This window comes from Toxotes jaculatrix, chromosome 17 (genome assembly GCF_017976425.1).
Source record: "Toxotes jaculatrix isolate fToxJac2 chromosome 17, fToxJac2.pri, whole genome shotgun sequence".
NCBI lineage: Eukaryota > Metazoa > Chordata > Actinopteri > Toxotidae > Toxotes > Toxotes jaculatrix.
The window spans coordinates 13,041,667-13,061,880 of NC_054410.1; the positions used below are offsets into that span (position 1 = coordinate 13,041,667).

The window sequence follows — 20,214 nt, forward strand, 5'->3', positions numbered from 1 at the left end:
GGAACGTTTGTAAAATGTGACTTTACCTAAACACCTTTCTGACATCCCGAACAGTGAAATGTCAAGTCAGACAAAAGAAAGTGTAGAAAAACGGACCGTCAATCCCGTCTGGGAGAAACTTTAGATAACCAGTAGCTACCACAAGGGGGCGATGTTACGCTTTATATTCACTGAAATCATTCGACTAATCAGATGAGAGTATTGGATTCAGAAATATTACCCGTTCGATGCATTTTCATCAGTATGTAAATAAAATATTTAATGTGGTCATTGTAAACAGATTTCAAATTAAAAATAGTATTAGTAACGCTCGCGGGCACTGTTTAGAATAAAGCTTTAAGTTACATTCTAATATTCATTGCTGTTATGTAGAGTGTTAACTAAACACTAGATGCATGCTGTATAGAGACGGTAAACTGTATGTATTTGATGACAGTTTGTGTATTTCATTGTTTACCCTGTGAGTCGTGCTTGCTCCAGACAGTGAGAGCTGTACTCGGCGGCAGCAGCTGAATGAAGTAGACGGGAGGAAGTGGCGGTTAATGCAGCTCCACACCTTTCCGGTGTAGCAGCACTGCGACCAGCTCGACTTAAAGGAGTAAGACGAGAGCTGGGTGTATTTATCGAGACAGGAGGGGGAGATAGGAGGTAAATTGCTTGTATTTCAATGAATTGTTCCACTCGGGAAGATGTGAGCCAAACGTTTTACCCCTGTCGCTCGTATTTTTATTTCCACATATGATTAGCTTGAAACAGCTAACTACCATTAGCTAGGTAGCTTAAGGCTAGCTTGCTAGGCAACCAGCTAGCTCATGTTAGCCTACTAGCTGTCTTTAGCAGCCATGAGCTGTAGCTTGCTAATTTGGCATGTCTGACCCTCCTTCTAAATCTCTTTTCAGGGGGACGAGAAGTGGGGTTTCATGAGAGGGTACGAGTGTTGCTGAGTCACCGAGGATTTTTATTTTGTCGAAATTGACCCTTCTAACACGGTGAAGCCACCCGACGGAGCGCTTGATGGAATAACCACAGAAGGCTGCTTTTCTGCTCCGGTAGCGGCGAAGAGAACAAGGGCGCACCCGGTGAGAAGGACCGCCAGACACAAACACCAGGAGGAATTCATAAAGTACCGCGGCTTTTTGGGGCCTTATATACATACGCCGTATCTGCTCACTGCAGTTTTGAATCGCCACGGCCTGTGTTTGTCACGCAGCTTTATGTCGATTTGGGCAACACAATGAACGTCAGGCAACAGCTGCTGCCAAGTTCTTAGCTTTTTTTTTTTTACCGTGCCATGTTGTGTGTAGGGCCTGAAAACATTGTGATACTCTGAACATAAATGTCCCTGCACTTCACAGGATCCTGGCGCACAGACTTTCAAGTAACAAAGTCCATACGTACTGTTAGGTTTTAACATGAGTGTGCATTTTTGACTCTTTCTTTCGCCGCACAAATGCTCTTCACTGAGTCATGTGTCCACAAGTAAGCCCATAATCAAACTGAAGCTAGAGTTACAGTGAATAATCATCGGCGCGGTATCTGACGTTTTTTTTTCTCGTTAGGAACAAAGTATTTATGCACAAGAGTTCAAAATGGGGAAAATGCTCTCAAAAATATTTGGCAACAAGGAGATGAGAATATTAATGCTCGGACTTGACGCTGCTGGAAAGACAACAATCCTTTACAAACTGAAACTCGGACAGTCTGTCACCACAATCCCCACAGTCGGCTTCAATGTGGAGACTGTCACCTACAAAAATGTCAAGTTCAACGTCTGGGATGTTGGAGGCCAGGATAAGATTCGTCCTCTGTGGCGACACTATTACACAGGCACCCAGGGGTTAATTTTCGTGGTGGATTGCGCGGACAGGGATCGCATCGACGAGGCAAGGCAGGAACTTCACCGCATCATTAATGACCGGGAGATGAGGGATGCCATCATCTTGATATTCGCCAATAAGCAAGACCTTCCGGATGCCATGAAGCCACATGAAATCCAAGAGAAGCTCGGATTGACCCGCATCAGAGATAGGAATTGGTATGTTCAGCCCTCCTGTGCGACTACAGGTGATGGACTGTATGAGGGCTTGACATGGCTAACCTCAAATTACAAATCTTAATGATTGAGTGCTGACTGTTTTAGGTCAAAACTATAATAAAGTTGCAAGTAACAAATAACTTCTCAAAATGAGTATGGTTAAGACAAAGTTGATTATTTCCCATTTATTTTTTAATACTACCTTTGCCCCATGACTAATTTATCTTTAACTGGGTTTTCTGGCTTAAAGTTTGCTTGTATTCTGTAGCAGGCCTATATCACATTCATTATTTTGGGGCTTGCTTGATGAATATTGAATTAATTGGTCCAAATGTTAAAGCCACAGAGATCACCGCCTTTGCCTATTCTTTTTTCCTGTTTTATATAATTTTTCTAATGAAGCTGAGGTTTTTATCTTCATTCTTGGACTACAGCTTGTTTCGAGGTTCTTCAGTCTCTGTTGCATTGAACTTGGATCTTATTCTTTTTCTTCTGAGGTGGGATCTTTAATGTCATGTAGCCTACTTGGAAGGACTTTGACATTCATTTTAACGCAGTACTGTGATGAAAAGTATTTCTTCTCAATGGTATTGACTGCTGCAAGGTAAAAGAAAAAAAAATCACCATTGCTTACATTGTCATTGTCATCAGTCTTAACACCAGAGGAAAAAATGACTTCAAACATGTTTTGTTACCTTTCCCAGTCCCCTTATGTGGGCTATATAGTTAACTGATTGACCTTTTGTGTCATGTCTTGATACCTAATTGTGCTGAATATTCAACAAATAGGCCTCCAGTAACTCTTAAACATGCTTGTTGGGATGCATTTTTAATTTTGGGTAACACATAGTCATACGACTCAATCTTTCCAAAGGAATGTCATTCAGCTCTGAGCTCTCTCAATCTGATACCACAGTTGATTAGTCTCAGTATTGGGACATTATATGATAGCCTATATCTGTAGCATGAGTACGAAAGTACAGTAACCCTACATCAGAGTCCATCTGTCGTGCAGTCAGAGGGAGCTGTTTACTGGTGAAATGTTGAAAGACACCTTGTGGTGCAGCTCTTACTCCTATTTTGACTGGGGGAACCATGTACAGAACAATGTCATTGTAATGTCTTATTAAAAAAGTGATTTTAAATCTTTTATGTCTCTTTGTTTTTTTTGAGGATTAAAGGTAGAAGGTAAAGGTCAAGAATGCTCATAGCTCAAAGTAGAAGTCTGCAGTGTTAAACTTCTCCTTGGTTTTAGTTCTGTTGTAAAGGGTTTATGTCCACCCTCAGTTCCCCAGCCAATAAATGGGAAAATGTACAAAACAGGAAGTCCAACTGCTGGTCTTTCTGGAACAACAACAGAGCCACATGATAGTTTGCATGAGAGCTGGAGGGGAAGCGGAGATATACAGCTGAATTGCGAATTCTTTTTGAATGTTGCGTGTTGGTTGTGAGCCACATTTGAGTTGATGCTGAGCTGTTGGCTGTAACTTCCTGTGTTTGCTTTTGGTTGGGACTGGCATTAAAGAGCAAGTCTCGGTTGTTTTGTTTTGATTCGATGAGATCGTGGTCTGTTCAAGTTGACTAAAGCAGGTCTGGTGCTGAGAAAGTGAAAGAAAAATGAAGGTGAAGAAGTCCCCATTTTCTGTAATTAAGTTAAACGATAGAGTGTCGTTACAGCATGTGATTTACCTGTTAACAGATATGGGACCACTTTTCTAAACAAGCAGTCACTCACAACCAATGTGTAATTAGGATAATACCTTCATCAATCATCTTCATGTACCAAATTTTTGGTACATGAAGATAAATTTTTGCAACTGCTGAATAGTCATTCCTTTCTAGTCTGAGTCTGCATCTCACTTTCGTTGCAAAAAGAAAGTTTTGGGGTTCAAATTTGTTATTTCAGTGAGATACTCCTTTAAAAGTTGACTTGAATTTGTCAGTCCACCTCTAGTAAATCTTTTAGGGACAGCACACCTCTGAGTCACCATGGAAGAATGTTTTAGTTTTTGTGAAAGCTGATTAATAACCGTGTTTTTACTTCTGACTAAGACAGGATTGATGGTGACAAGTGGTCTGACTACTGTGTTTAGGGTTACAAAAGATTAGTTAGTATTATTCCACAGATTTTGTAAGACTTTTCTGCTCAGCATACTGAATGGTGCTACGTCTTTTCTACTGTTTTACACATCCACAGAAAAAGGGGGCACTATGCAAGCTCTTAAAAAAACTGTTAACTTTCTTTTTTTCCTTTTTTGCATTTAAAAGAATGGGATGCATTTCCTCTCTCTAAAGCATACAAACACATAATCTGCAGCATTCACTGACAATCAGACCCTGTATCCTTGTGTATACATGTGTTTGCCTCCACAGACGTTTGGCAGTTTAATCGTGGTGGCATTTGCTGCGTGGAAAATCTGGTGCTTAGCAAGTTGCTGTAAAGGCCTCAGGATGTTTGCTTTAGTACCACAGAGGTTTCCGTCAGACAGGTCAGGTGACATAGACAGATATGACTCCACAGCTACAGAAGATGTTTCACAACCCACACACCTTGTGCATCCGTGATTTAAGCACTTGATAAAAACAGAAGAAATTCATTGAAACAGCCACAAACATTGCAAGTCGAGAAGGTATCCGAGCTTCAGAGCGTATTTGTAAATACTTGCTTTCAGCAAGGGCTTGGCCAAGGGCCTCCATTAGACAGTGATGGCAGTTTAATTGGGCTGTAATGGCCACTTTGGTTCCCACCACTTCATTACAACCATATGATCCTCACAGCTTTATTGGTAACACTGCGAGCCCCCGGGGCAAGGACAGAGACTGTAAGCAAGTTTTTATGACCTCTCCTCTGTAAAGATGAGACCTCCTGGCCCTTCTGTCAACTCCCTCTGTGCTCGGCTGGAATTCCTTACACTTCCTGTGAGGAGAGGTTAGGAAAGGGTTTCAGGTCATAGAAGGAGGTTCAGTAATAGGTGCTTTGTGTAATGAGCCTCATATTTCTTGCTTATGAAGTGCTCAGCATTTGCAAAGGTGGGGTGGAATACCAAAGTAACAAGTACTTCAAGCATCTCACCAGTGAAGCTAACAGGATATTAAGCACTTGTTTCTCTTAATTCCCTGGTGTCGTAATTCACAAAATTGGAAGGCAGACTGCTTAAACACTTTTGGTGGTTTGCACAAGAATGTGTATGACAGATTTGTCTGAGGCAGCCAGTATGCCTGTTTGTTGGGGCAGTCCCTATGACAACAGCCTGATGGGATCTCGGCCAATGTGGCCTGGTGCTTTTGGTATCACATAGGTGGCTGAGTGTGCTGCAAGTTTCCAGTCAGTTCCTCTCCTCTGCATGGAAAGAGGAAGAGTGGGAAGAAATCGAAAAAGACCTCACCCTATGCAAGCTGTGTTCTACAGTATTGGAAGCACAGAAGTTTTTTTTTTCCTTTGTCGCAATGATGGCTTGTCCCGCGTTAGACACCTTGACAATGATTTGAAACAGCTCAGGAATTACTGTGGTGAGTGGCATTACAGCTGCACTCCTGGCACGCCTGCAAAACCTAGCCTGAATTATGTTTGTGGGTTTCAGGGGTGTGGTTTGTCTTCCTCACTTGTCTTCATTTCCTCTGAACTCCAGTATAAGGGCAACATTTGTGCAGGTAGCTCTAAGATAATACTCATTTCTGATTGTGGGTTGCAAATAATATAGTCATCGCTGGCTTAATGTTGGCCCACAGTTCAGCAGCCACACCCAGCTCGATAATCACTGTTGGATTTGTGATGCATGCAGACACAGATACTCTTGTGCACACAGGCAAACACCGTTATTAAAGTGGTATACTTATCTGCCAAATGGTAGGAGGGAACACCTACTCTAAGCCATAGTTCACACAGCTTGGTTCACTGGCTGCTTATCCTCAAGGACAGTGAGACAGCCTCTTTAGTTACGAAACCTCTCTCTCTCTCTCTCTCTCTCTCTCTCTCTCTCTGTGTGTGTGTGTCTGTCCTCTGGTTAATTCCTCTGCACCTCCAGTTGCCTCTTTGAGTGAGCTGTTAATAATGAACTCACGCAGAGCTCGGTTTAAAACAGGTCCGGAAGTGGCTGAAAGTTGTTACAGGTTTCCTGCTGAGGTTAACGTTCTTGAATGCCGTGGTAGGTGCCCTTACACAGATACACTCTTTTCTATCGATACCATAGGGCGTGACCTGAGTTTGTTTTGACTGCAGGTGTTCAGGAGCAGCTTCTACTCATTAACAACGTGAAAGAAAGTTTTGTGGTTTTTAATGGGGGCTTCACTGTGGTGTAGACAAGCTAAATAAGGTTGAAAATGTGAGGTTGTGAAGTCCAAGGTGCACTCTGGGCATCGGTCCAAAATACATTCCATTCATATCTGCAACTGCAGGGTACTTGCTTTGGTGGAATTACAAATTCAGAGAACCAGAAAATTATTATGAAGTGTTCGAGGTCCACACGACATAACCAATTTATTTTTTAATGATAGATAAAGTGCTTATACAACCATTAACTACATAATTTAAGCCACTAACCATACAGTTTCAGTGGCTGATAATCATGTTTGTATTTCCACTTTAAAAATCATCCAATCAAAGTCCCATTAAAATTTTTTAAGCCTCAGGGCTTCTAGTTATATTCCCTTACATGAAAACCTGAAATTTGTCTACATGGTTCCTCTTGAGGATTGCAGGATGTTTATCACAGCTGTGTGAGAGTGTGAACCAGTTTGTCCCTGGACTCATGCACTGTTTTTCCAGCTGTAACGCACAGAGCGTAAAGAGGATCATAGCTGAGTGTTAAACATCTTACCTTCGGATCTAAGCAATGCTACAGCAAAGGGAAGGGAGGGGCTGCTGTTACAGCAGGTGCTGCAGCTTGAGCTCTCTCGAGTCTTTTGGCTGCAGGGAGCGGATATGTAAGTGCATCTGTTCCTGAAGCAAAACGAAATCAGCTGGATGTTTCTGAGATCTCTTATTTGACCTTAGCTTATTCATACAGTACACAGATCGCTGACCTCAGCCATGTGGTATCTGTAGTTTGGCTTTACATAACCTCCTCAACACTCACAGAAACACTGGAGGATGATTTTAACATTGAAAAGTACAGTAATGGAGACAGGAGTCCTCCACCCAGCAGCAGTATCCACCAGCCACGTGGATTCACTGACAGAATGATGAAGATCCATGCAAAGTAACCTCAAAGGCTGCCTTCAGCAGCTTGCCACCACACTGTCACGCTCCACGACTGACTACATCTGTGTATCTGACAAGATTGCTGTAATTACAGAGGAGTCAGAGTTTGGAGTGACAGTGCTTCTGGATTAGACAACAGTTTGGGCTTGGGAGGAAATCTCAGATCTATGGCAAGTCAGGTGCTGCTGCTCACGCACACAGTCCAGATTCAGACTACTGAGAGGTAATGACTCAGGGAAATGTCACACACACACACACACATGCAATTTCCCTCCCCTCCGCAATTCTCCCCTCAGTGCTGAGCCACCACACATTGTAATGATGAGAAATACATCATTGCACTAGAATACTGTGGGGACAGCAGTGACTGGGAGTCAAGTCTCAATGAAACCTGTGGTATTTCAAGCAGTGGATCAATACACTTACATTTTCAGTAATGCCATTGGAGTCAATCCCTCATTGACCACTGGCATTATACACAAACAGTTTTACATCTAACAGCACCTTCAAGGACTAATAGGAGTAGTCAGTGTTTGTGTTGTTTGATTGTCAAATGTCATTCCTCAAATTCTGTTGCAAGAAAAAAAATGAAGACAATTTGTCCACTTTTTATTCTGCTTTTAAAAGCTTCAGCTCTAGACTGGATATAAACAATTACATGCATCTCATAGTGATAAAATTATTTCATTAAGGGGAATGGAAAATGGGGGCAAGTGTGCACAATATTCCCACAGTACTGGGTTTGTGTCCCCTCCTAACAGCGGCACAGCTGTCTTAACAGCACCCCCCGCCCTCCTTCTGTCCCCCTGTTGGTGGGTGGGTGGGGGGGGGGGGTTATGGGTGGAGCCAGCATTGTGTTTCTATAAGCTAGTTGTCCTGTCAGGCTTTGTTTCACTGGCACTCTACCACCTCTTGCTCTGAAATCCACCACTGAACAAGAGTGCCACAAATTATTAGCGTTGTTGCGCCTCATTATTCCAGATGGGGATGGAGAGATGAAAAACAACCCTAATCACATGCTCTGTTTCGGAATGCAGCTCTGGCCTGTTGTGTCTTTGTGGAGCATAAAGTTCAGTAGGCTCAGTTTGTCATGTGAAAGAGAGAAGGGTGATCTGTGTGAGGAAGGAGGGATGTGGGGGGGGGGGGGGGGGTGCACCTTTGCTGGATCAGAGGAGTCACACATTTATACAGCCCTTCTTCTATATTTAATCAGCCCAGTTTGATGTCTATTCTTGAGCCACTCCCTAATAGTTAGTGAGAAAATGAGTCTTCCTTTCTGGAACAGTGTCTCTTGGCTCCAGGCAGTGTGATGATGGTGACACAAAGGATCCTCTGTGTCACTTGGCCGTGATGCAGCGGAGTGGAGCACACCACACGGGCTGCTGGAGTCAGACTCTCCTCCACCCATCTGGTTTGGAGGGGTGCTGCACTGCTGCCTCATGACACTTTTTTTTTTTTTTTTTTAAAGAACCTGGGGCAGTGCGAGTGGATTACAGAGTCCATGCAGATGTTTTTCACTGTTTTATACGTAGAAAGCACAGACTGGATTGGGGTTCAACTGCACATGAATCATATACAAGGCAGAAAAACTAATCATACACCACAGACGACCAATTTCATCACACACACCACAATTAATGAGCAGGCAGTGTTATAGTCGTGCACCTCACAAGTTTGTTGAGTTATTTATGAGGACTTGAACTGTGTCATTCCTAGCGCAGGTTTTCCACACAGGTAAGCGTTACTTCCACTAATAGCACCATCTGTTGGCAGAAAATGCCCCCATTCTGTCTAGGTGTATGCAGCATGCACAGCACATGTTAAGTAATGAATGTTTATAGTCACCAGAATCAACTGTAATGTGTGTATGAAAACAGATTACAAAGACACCACTGCTTCACTGTGGGCTGTCCTCATTTACTGTGTGCCTCCCTGTATTCCCCAGTAGTACTAGCCTAATTAGGCAACCACAAGAAGACTATAACTACACAATTTTAATTATTTTTGGTTAACATTTAAGGAGGAGAGCGCACCAGAGAGACCAGAAAATAGATTCTGAAGGATTTGACTGGGAGAGCTATGGGTAGGCAGGGGGATCAAATGTTGACACAGAATAGTGAAGCTCCCCTCTACTCCTCTAATCTTCCCAATAACCCCTCTGGGTCCTGTCCCCACCACACTGGGGGACATGGACTTAATACCAACTGTGAGTCAAATTAATTAACTGAACACATCCTGGTCAAGGCCAAAGGAGGCTTCAGTAGCAGGTTAATTCTGAGTGTAGCCGTCCAGCTGCCCCAAGCAGAAGTGAGAGGGCAGAGGAGGGCCACAGGGAGCAATTATCTTAAATGATTTGCTGTAGTTTTTTTTTTTTTAAAGGCAATAAATCTCCCTCTGTTCCTCTTGTGATAGGTATGATCATTGACTAAAGCCTACAGGGATTCAGCAGTTAGAAATATGATTCAACCCAACCACACCTCAATCTTTTTTTTTGTAATCAAACATTTCACAATCACTGTTGGGATATTGGTTAATAATGAATCTATTAGCTGTGGCGGGAAGTGCTGTATTTGTGCATGAATGTGCGTTTCAGAAGAGCAAACATTTGATAAAAGATCTGAGGTGTTTTTGTCTTGTTTTTTTTTTTTATCAATTAATCAATGTTAATCTCCATGAACAACAAAACTGGTTTGTGAAAAGATACCTGCTTCTGCTTTGCTTTTTAATCTAACCATTAAAGTCAGCATTATTCATGGGTCTGTGGCCCTACGCCATCACAGATGTTCTTTGCAGCATCAGCAGATTTTATGCAAGAAAGTACGTTAGCTTTGCACTCCTGGATCCCTATAGAGAAATACTAAGATGAGCATCTTATTAATGCATAATCAAACTTGGTTCCCAATGTATTCTTCTATAAAGTGATTTGAGTATTTAACGGCACCTTCAGTGTTAACCCCACCCTGCCAACTTCAGCATTAACATTTTTATTTGGTCTGAGCGTTGGAGGCCACCCTGCTCATTACACTCCAGCTCCACTGTGTAAACAGAGAGCAGCATGAAAGGCTGTGAGGGGCCCCTGCATGCCTGTGGGAGTACGGGGCGTACTTCATGGTTTATGCTTGAAAAAGAGCCATAATCTTCCAGCTAATCTGGGGCTTGGGGTGGAATTCCCCCCGCATGGAGGGCAAAAGCTGGCATACACAATGTTGGCTTCAATTTTATCAAGTGAGTAAACTACATAAACATGTGGATTGAGAATTTTAGTCATGATTTATTTTCCCAATTTCTCCCAAAAGAAGCAAGTTTTAATAGCTGTACTGACAACACTGACTACACAACTTAATATTTACTTGTAAGATAATCAGCGTGACCCTCAGAATAATAATTTTAGTTTGCGTGCACAGACTAAATATTTAGACACAATTTAAATGCTTGTTTTTTTTGTTTTTTTGCATTTTGAGCAACTGTTGCCCCCTAGTGCTCTAAACAGGTAATGTCTGAATTTACATACCTCATTCACAATGACACATTCCTGTGAGTTATAGTGATACTCTGATGGCAACTTATCTCAGTCAGTAGTTATACATTTCTGAGGGAAGGTCTCAAGAGAACTTGTAGACATATGTTTAAAAACTGTTTACATGCCAGAAACTGTTTCATATTCCATGTTTGTAGTCTCTTGCCATTAACTGAGGTGTAAAGTCAGTACTTTCTCATCTGCTTAACGGTGTTTTGCATAAAAACAAAATATCACAAACATTTGCAAGACAAATCCTTGAGCTCAAACATCCAAATGAACATTGAGAAACCATGGTTCATTCCCATCCTTGTCTCTGTTTGTGACCACTCTACCTTAACTGATTTTTATTAAAGATAATCACATTCTGCCATGTCTGCCATCTACTGTACTTTCACAGCTCTGCAATTACACACACCAGTGAAACTGCTGATATTATCCAAACTTGATTTAGTGTATAAAAAATCATTCTTACAGTGGGTTCATTTTAAAACTTTGTTTCACTCCAATCATGCACCAAGACAATATTAACTGATATATAAGAAAATATTTTTCTTAAAAAAAGAATTCATACAGTGAATATTTTACACATGCTAGTACAGACTTTAAACTTTCACAGTCCAAATTTCATGTGGTATTAGTGTGGAACACTAATTAATGCACACACATATTTCACCAGACAAACTTATACTTTTCTTCGGATGTGCAGGATGTGGATGTCTGGACTGCTAAACTCTGGGTCTTGTTTGTTTGAAGGGATCTCCTCACAGTTGAAGTGTTGTTTCAGCAACTTAAAGACAACACAAAAGACCACAATGACTCACCAAGAGGTGATGTGAAATTTGTCAGCTTCTGTAAAATGTATTTATGTATTTACTGGTATTTACAAATTGAAAACACAGTTGGGTTCTCACCTCAAAAAACCGCCTTTCCACTTTCGGGTTGACGCCTTCAGTGCGCTGTTCATAGCAGCAAATGATGCAAGTCTCTGGTCCAGAGAGCAGCTTCAAGCTCTCCACCAGCGGAACAATTGACTGTGTGGAAATAAGCAATGAGTCATAATGAGAAAAAAAGCACAACATCTTTGGTTTGTTCTTGTTTTGAACTGATGATGATGATGATGATGATGGTGGTGGTAGCGCAATCTTGCAAGTGGAGAACTATAAGAAAATACCTGCTCATAATAGATGCAATCTGCCATAAGGACATAATGAGGGGGAGGCATGAACTCAGACACATCTTCACCCCTTTAAAGACAACAGAAATAAAACAGATAGCATTTGGACATGTCTTACAACATGCTGACCATACAGCTTGCATATTTGATTGAAATGCAATCCGACAGTATAGAAAATAGGAAATATAAGTACAAACCATTTCAGTACCTTGGCAGTTGCGGATCCACTACTGATAAGTGCCTGGTTTTCCTTGATGTTCACTTTCAGGAGGGTCTGCAAATCCTCCAGGTCTGTCACAGTAACTTGAGCTCTATGGAAATTAAGACACAGTAATGAAAACTCTCATTTGGGTTGTTCTCTGTCATTAGCTTTAATCAATTAAAGGATATCAAGGCAACATACTGTAAACAAGGGAGCGCAACTAACTAACTAATCTGGAGCATGCTGGTGATATTAATTAATATAGTATATTAGTATGTAGTGCTACACACAAACCGACGTGTCGTCTCACCCCAGAGTCGCTGCCATCAGACCAACTACCCCTGTCCCAGCTCCCAGCTCCACCACACTCTTGCCGGCCCAGACGTTCACTCCTCCAGACGGATCGTAAAATTGTTTTGTCTCTAAATATTTAGCAAGAACGATAGCTGCGTCCCAAACCACACAGCCAACATCTCCCAGGTAGCACTGCTTCATTTTTAAGACACAACCATCGTTTTTCTCAATTTCTCTCACAAAATAGTTATCCTCATCTATGTGGGCCGCCATGTTGGCAGCAACAGGAACTAGAAACAGAGTTCCGGTCTGATTTCTCCACAATAAAAGCATGACCTCTACACATCATGGATAGTACAGTGATTAAACAGATATTACACACTGAGTAGAAGAGTTTATAATTGCACAAGAACAAATGAGCAAGATTCACCTATTAATTCAATAGAATACTTTAATAATTATTCGAATAAAAGCACGTCATCTAATTCCCCATTCTGTCTCAGTGTATACATGTAATGTCAGTTCTTTTGAGATATAATGTGATTATTCATTTCATTTGTATTGAAGAATGTCAATTCAACAGTACAGACCTGTAGGACTTTCACAAGGCACCTATATTATAGACAACTATTTTCAGAATAAACTTGTGGCCATGACCTCAAAGCCACAGGCAACAATTGTGATATAGTGAGAATAAAAAAGCTGATGCTTATATTCAATTTCTGGAAACACTTAAAGAAGCATGACTTCATGTCTCTGCTTAATTTACTAGCTACTTCCTCTTTCTTTCCAACTTTGCGGTAGCTCTTCACTCTTGTTACTTCCTTTTCTTCACAAAACAACCTCTGGGTTAAATTTCTGCTTTTTCCTTTACAAAGGAAAGTAAAGGATCAAAGCAAGTAATGAACCCAGCCATGCTTTCTTTATGCCCTTGGATAGCTTACATTAAAAAAGATCAGTCATCCAAGATCTATATTCTTCACAATACATTTCTTGTCAGCACCATTTCCATTTCTCTGTCTTAAGCCTCCTATAAGCATAGACAAAGGGTGTGTTGGAGGCAATCAATCAATCAATCAATCAATCAATCAATCAATCAATCAATCAATCAATCGATTACTTAATCAACACAATAAGCTGCTCTGTCTTTCCGGTAGGACAATAATGATTAATGATGATTGACATGCGCAGATGCTAGCTGCTGACGTAGAGACTGGGTGATGATGGGTGATGATGATGAAATGATCGCGCGCACATTTGACCATTACATACATGGTGGCAGTTTTTGCTAGCTGCGAGAGGCCTCCTTTTGTTTTTACTTGTATTTTCAGAGAATTTTTAAGACGTACAAATGAGTTGTGCAATATAACCTCCATTTACCTGCCTTTAAAATGTTTCGTAGCAGCACGGAGGAGGTAACAACTGGCGGCGACACCTCAGAGTGTGGACAAACCCGGGCGACGTCCCCAACGGGTAGGAGTGGACTGAACGAATCTACCTCGTACGGTCCCCCATCAGCTTCCACAGGGTCATCCCACCAAAGTTTACATGAAAGCAGTACGAGCTCTAGCCATGGCCCAGCGCTACCCCGAACATCCTCAGGTGAACTTACGTATAACCAGAGAAGCTGTAGCTAACAGCACTGCATATTACTGTCCCTTTGAGGGGTGACAGTAAAATGCCATCACAATGACATTTCAGACATTACATTCTCAAATATCTTTATTAGTTTTGACAGTGGATCATAAAGCAAAATAAGGATACATCTGTTAGACTACAAAGTTTGTCTCTGGGCAGGACACTGCAGTAATGAGAAATGACAAGATGACCATCTTCTCATACTCTGTGTTGACATAGGTCAGTTTCATCACAGCTTCCTGTTAGGGAGGGCAAATCCATCAGTCCTTACATCTACTTCAGACAGCTCATCCTTCCGCAGCCGTGGAGGAACACCCAGACTCAGAAGGACTCCAGGGTCTGCTGGAGCCACAGGAACACGTCCTGCACAGACACCTCGAACTGATCAGACTGGTACTTCAACCTTAGATAAATAGCGTGTCAAGTGAGGCGTGAAAACAGCTGAGGCAGACTTTCTCATCCAGATTTCTCTTTTTTTTTGTAGCAACAAGTTGCTCCTCTGCGACTTCAACCTCTGTTGCCTCTGTGGTTGTAGCAGTGGTTGAAGGGCGTGGTTTGGCCAGAGGAGAAATTGGCATGGCCAGTCTCAACTTAAAATGTCCAGAGCTTGTACTCTCTCAGTTTGCAGACACTGGGACGTATGCCAAGGTAATTCATTCCTTTTATTGCCTAGCGATAATCAATCAGCAGTCATAAGAGAAGTACAGGAAACTCATGTCACAGTCATATCTTACTCTTTTGAAGGTCATAACCAAGATTCACATCTTGGTGCCTCTGGAAATTCTGATGCCAGACACAGCTAGTGAGAAGGGGAAAAGGACCAAGCTGTTCAACCTCATCACTGAGAACTTCCCGGTACCAACCCAGAATAAGTGTTATGAGTAAAACACGCCATTCTTTCAAACAAATACTCATCTGAAACCAGACAGAATCTCACTCATGCCCATTCATTTGCTCACTTATTAATTCTTGGTTAGAATTACTGTTAACTGGTTCGGGTGTGCCCCATCTGCTGACATAATGTGCCTTTGTTAACTGTTAGTGTGAGGTAATATTTGCATGTCTTATTCATTTTTTTTGTCAGGGTGTAGCTTTCACTGCCATCCAAAGGAAGTATTTTAATGAGAGGAAAGGACTGGAGTACATTCAGCAGCTGTGTGCTCCAGAATTTGGCACTGTCCTCATGGAAGTGCAAGCTAAGTACGCCACTGAGTATAATAACATATAGAAATAGATATACTGTAGCACTACACAGTTTTTTTTATTATCTTATGTCATTATTTGTTCAGATATTATTGCCTAGCAGCTGCAGCTGCTTTGCTGAAATACTTAGAGTTCATTCAGAACTCTGTCTACGCTGCCAAGTCTCTTAAAGTGAGCTTTAAAGGGAGTGAACAGACGACCATGATTGACTCAGCGTCTGCCACTAACTTGGAGCTGGTGGTCAATAATAGAAACCACAGGTAAGAGGGAAAGTAATGGCAAGACCATGAGAGGATCATCCTTGTATGTAGTGCTCATGTAATAATAGATGTGTTCAGTGAGCCTCTGTCTTTGCTCGTCTGTGTATAGGAGTGAACATACTCTTTTAGGGGTACTTAACCACACAAAAACACCTGGTGGTGCTAGAAGATTGCGCTCCAATATCCTGGAGCCTCTGGTCGATGTGGACACCATCAACATACGACTGGACACCATACAAGAGCTCCTGCAAGAGGAGGAGCTCTTCTTCGGCCTGAAGAATGGTCAGTTTTCAGTCACACATTAAATATCGTTCATACTGATGACGAGAGCACGACACAGTAGTTGAATATCTGTTTTTTCTTTCACCCCTTAGCCATAGGTCATTTCCTTGACATTGACCAACTGCTCTCTGTTCTTGTCCAAATCCCAAAGCAGGAAACAGTACGTACATTAATCTGTAGAAGATGATTTCATTGTGACAGAATGTTTTGACATGAAGTGTATTCCTGTGTGTTTTCATATGCTGAACTAACTAAATGCCAAGAATTGTGAAGTGTTGTTCTGTATTTCTCTTTTTGAGCTCCTTTCAGCAGTGTTTCTATATTTTTATTTTACAGGTTCAGGTTGCTGAAGCAAAGATAACACATGCCATTCAGCTGAAACACACATTGGATCTGGTGCCAAGGTTAAGGGTCTGTGTCTGTTATATATATGGTATTAGGTCAAAATCACCCTACAGCCATTGAGGAAAAAAAAAAGCTTTTTACTACACAAAAAGCAGTTCACTAATTGTTATTATAATGGAAATGGTAAATCCTTTAAGCATTATGTTATAAGCAAATGTTATATGAACAGATGGTGTTGAAGAACTGCAACACAGCTCTACTTAAAGCATACAGCACCTCACTGGAAGACACCAGGTACTAAGCTTTGTGCCTATGAAGTAAATTAGCTATTTTGGATTGTGTACAGACTTCTTCCACTGTGGATATTTGTGTCCACCTCAGGTTTGACCTGATCCTAGAGCAGATCAAGACAGTGATTAATGATGACACTACCTACCTGAAGGGGAGTCTGAACATGCGCACCCAGAAGTGTTATGCTGTTCGCCCTAATGTCAACGAGTTCCTCGACATTGCCAGGAGAGCTTACACTGAGATAGTAGATGACATTGCAGGTGTTTATTCTGGCTGTTTAGTAAATTTCCTTGCCTGGCAGTGTTTGTATAAAGTGCTCATACCTCAAGGCTTATTAAGCGGTTTTTGTGTTGCACAGGGCTAGTGAACCAAATGGGGGAGAAATATGGCTTGCCAATGCGTACCAGCTTCAGCACAGCTCGAGGTTTTTTCATTCAGATGAAGCTTGAAGGGGTGGTTTTGCCTGAGGGGAATCTCCCCGCTGAGTTCATCAAGGTATGGTCCACTAAAGACATGGATAAATGCAATGCTGAGAGTCCATAGACTGATTAAGAATAGAAAGACATCAGCTTTGGATGAAGGATGATAAATTGCCCCCAAAGTGATAATAGAGTTTCAGTCACTGAATGAACTGTGTTTCAACATCTGCCACCTCAGGTAACCAAGCACAAGAACAACTATGGCTTCACCACTGCAGACCTGATGAAAATGAATGACCGCTGTGATGAGGCCCTGAGGGAGATCTTTCACATGTCCTATGTGTGAGGAGATCATGATCCTATGACTTACAAACATGCACAGAAATTCATTGTATACACTTATTTGTATTGTATGTGTATGTTTGTATAGAGGCTGTCTGTAATCAGACCCTAATAATCAGCCTACTCATTCATTAAAAGATTGCACATTCTCTGAGTAATAAGTTTTCATTTTGAAAGGCTGATCTAAATTAGTTTATTTTTGCTCTACTTTTTGTCCACTAGAGGGTGCTGTATATTAGCTTTATGTCCCATGCAGTACTTTTTGCCTGTAGCATCTAACCTTTGTCTGTACAGGGTGATATGTCAACTGCTGAGCACCGTCCATGAGCACATCCACTGTCTTTACAAGCTCTCTGATGCTGTGTCCATGCTGGACATGTTGCTATCACTTGCAAATGCATGCACCATCTCAGACTATGGTAAGTATGAAGCTCCATTGCCTCCCATACACAAATCAAATTAACCTTGATGATGTGCGATCTGTTGTCTGGAAGGGGGGGGGGGGGGGGGGGGGCACAAGGCAGCCAATGTCACACATGACAATCAGAGAGAGCTGTAGTGAGCTGGCAGCTCTGGGTCGTGGGCCGCATCAGCCCAATCAGCCACGTGGGTGGTGAGCGCTGGTCCTCAGCTGTCTGAAAGCGTCTATCCATAGACACGTGCTAAGTGCCTGCCCCCTCCTATCCCAGCCAGCTTGTACTCAGATTACCCTTGTTACATAAGTGTGCACTGGTGCGCTGCATTTACAGAAACAATTCCCCCTAGCAGAGGAGCTAGCTGCCTTTAAACATTTCATACTCCTCCCTCAGAAATCAGATTTTTATTTTATTGTGATACACCTTTCAGATAACCAACCAGGGATTAATTATATAAAGATTTAATTATATAGATCAAATCATATGCTGTACTTTTCATAGGTAATGTGCACAACATTGGTCACTGAGTCATAGTTTGCTACCTATACAGATTTGTAAAAAAAAAAAATTGCCAAATGTTAACTAATACAACTGTACTGGTATATGTTTTCAGCCATCCCATGGAAATGCATGAATAAGTCATTATATAAATTAAATACCAACAAATCCAGGTGTTTTTGATTGCTGTTGCTTTTTTTCTGCTGCGTATGCCAGTGCGTCCAGAGTTCACAGACACGCTGGCGATCAAGCAGGGTCGTCACCCCATTCTGGAGCGAATAACTGGACAGCAGCCTGTCTCGAACAATAGCTACATCTCCGAGGGCAGCAACTTTGTCATCATCACTGGACCCAACATGAGTGGCAAGTCCACCTACCTCAAACAGGTGGCGCTGTGTCAGATCATGGCTCAGATAGGTCAGTAGCAAACCTTTCGGCCTCACGGGACTTTAAAAAGCAAAGCTGCAAAGTGCTACGGATTGATTTGGCTTGATTTTTTGAGTAAAGCCTCCCTGTGTCATTATTCCAGGCTCTTTTGTCCCTGCTGAGTATTCCTCTTTCCGTGTTGCTGATCAGATTTTCACCAGAATTGGTGTGGATGATGACTTTGAAACTAACTCTTCCACCTTCATGTTGGAAATGAAGGAGGTATATGGGGTTTTTTTTCAAAAATGTTCCTTAATTACATTTATTAAGGAAAAAAATCTAAAATTATCTTTGACTGTACACTTCCTCCCCATAGATCTCTTACATAATCCACAATGTAAGTGACAGATCCCTGATCATAATAGACGAGCTGGGGCGTGGTACCAGTGCTGAGGAGGGCATTGGCATCTGTCACTCAGTTTGTGAGTTCCTCCTTAGCCTCAAGGTAGGGTATACGTCAGTGTATTCATGTGCTGCCACTCCTCTACCTAAAATGAAAACCAGATAAATCAGATTCCTACGGCCGTTATTAATCATTTAACTTTTTATTGTCTGATGTGATACACCTCTTGGGTCAACAGTAAAGTAGCAAAATAAATACAGGAATAGTGCAGGTTGTCCATGGTTTTAATCTTCGAGGTGTGTGCTGTTTCTCTGCTGTTTGCAGGCGTTCACCTTGTTTGCCACACACTTTCTTGAGCTGTGCCAACTAGAGTCTCTTTATCCCAATGTGGAGAACCAGCACATGGAGGTTCAGCACACACGCAGTGGTGACACTGGTGCTGAGAGCGTGGTGTACACATACTTGCTGAAACGAGGATGCTCTGAGGAAAGACATTATGGTACTAAGTCAGTGAAATCCAATAACCCTTTTGAAATTGGTTTTGAAAAACTGATGCAGAGTTTGTTTTTGCTCTTCTAGGTCTGAGAGCAGCGGAAATGACTGCCCTTCCTTCAACATTAATCCAAGAGGCAAAGATCATTGCCTCCAATGTTAGCCAGCAGCTCTTGGTATGGTTCATTATGATCAGATTCTCTTTTGTTGCCTTTAGTGCCTTAACCTATTCTGTTAACCTTTATTTACATGCATCGTGTGCAACAGTAAAACAAACCGAAATTTACAGGAAACCAATATTAGACCCTGAGACAGAGACAAATTTTATGCTGTGACCCCTGACAACAGATAACACGGATATTTCTGTGTCCCCAAAATAATACTGTTTTATATCAGAGAAAGGCTGAATAAATAGACAAGAACCAAGGTTTATTTCACTGTTCTCTCAGGCCAAACATCACAGTGATCCGGAAACACAAAGGCAGAGAGCTGTGTACCACCTGGCCACCCGCCTCCTGCAGGCTGCCAGGAACTCCAGACTGGACCCCGACAGCCTGCGTATGTATCTGAAAGGCCTGAGGAAGCAATACGAGGCAGAGTTGCAGGCCGCAGGGCAGCCAGTGTCTATGTACACAGAAGAGGAATGACTGACTCAGCCTTACAGCAGGGAGGGGCAGTGAAACACTTAGAGAAATGAAAGATCATTATCTGATGACCATTACTAGGCATATTGTGTTTATAGATTGGCTTGATTTGACATTAAATAAATTTCTTTGAAACCCAGTGGTAATGTTTTTTTTACCATTCCTAAAATTAAATAAATATAATACTAGA

The 20,214-nt window shown here is 41.9% G+C and overlaps 3 protein-coding genes across 4 annotated transcripts; 2 read left to right on the plus strand and 1 right to left on the minus strand.

The window, feature by feature from the left end:
- The first annotated feature begins 551 nt into the window (after nt 1-551).
- arf6b (ADP-ribosylation factor 6b) lies at nt 552-3,185 on the plus strand. The gene is made up of 2 exons (XM_041060110.1): nt 552-648; nt 900-3,185. The coding sequence occupies exon 2, from the start codon at nt 1,590-1,592 to the stop codon at nt 2,115-2,117; it is 528 nt and encodes a 175-aa protein (XP_040916044.1). The 5' UTR covers nt 552-648; nt 900-1,589; the 3' UTR covers nt 2,118-3,185.
- Nucleotides 3,186-10,346: 7,161 nt separating this feature from the next.
- vcpkmt (valosin containing protein lysine (K) methyltransferase) lies at nt 10,347-12,734 on the minus strand. Its single transcript, XM_041060858.1, has 5 exons — nt 12,442-12,734; nt 12,127-12,240; nt 11,927-11,999; nt 11,667-11,786; nt 10,347-11,542 (listed from the first exon to the last, which is right to left on the minus strand). The coding sequence occupies exons 1-5, from the start codon at nt 12,696-12,698 to the stop codon at nt 11,438-11,440; spliced, it is 669 nt and encodes a 222-aa protein (XP_040916792.1). The 5' UTR covers nt 12,699-12,734; the 3' UTR covers nt 10,347-11,437.
- A 1,082-nt stretch (nt 12,735-13,816) lies between these two features.
- Nucleotides 13,817-20,027, plus strand: msh4 (mutS homolog 4). 2 transcript variants are annotated; one of them, XM_041061010.1, is made up of 20 exons: nt 13,817-14,051; nt 14,283-14,456; nt 14,548-14,711; nt 14,808-14,918; nt 15,148-15,263; nt 15,353-15,526; nt 15,636-15,808; nt 15,901-15,968; nt 16,145-16,219; nt 16,383-16,447; nt 16,535-16,704; nt 16,803-16,939; nt 17,102-17,205; nt 17,500-17,624; nt 18,336-18,536; nt 18,649-18,767; nt 18,862-18,990; nt 19,213-19,387; nt 19,468-19,556; nt 19,830-20,027. In XM_041061010.1, exons 1-20 carry the CDS (start codon nt 13,817-13,819, stop codon nt 20,025-20,027), a joined length of 2,802 nt encoding a protein of 933 aa, XP_040916944.1. The 2 variants fall into 2 exon arrangements, with proteins under 2 accessions (XP_040916944.1, XP_040916946.1); XM_041061012.1 differs by having other exon boundaries at nt 13,817-14,027.
- Nucleotides 20,028-20,214: the final 187 nt, after the last annotated feature.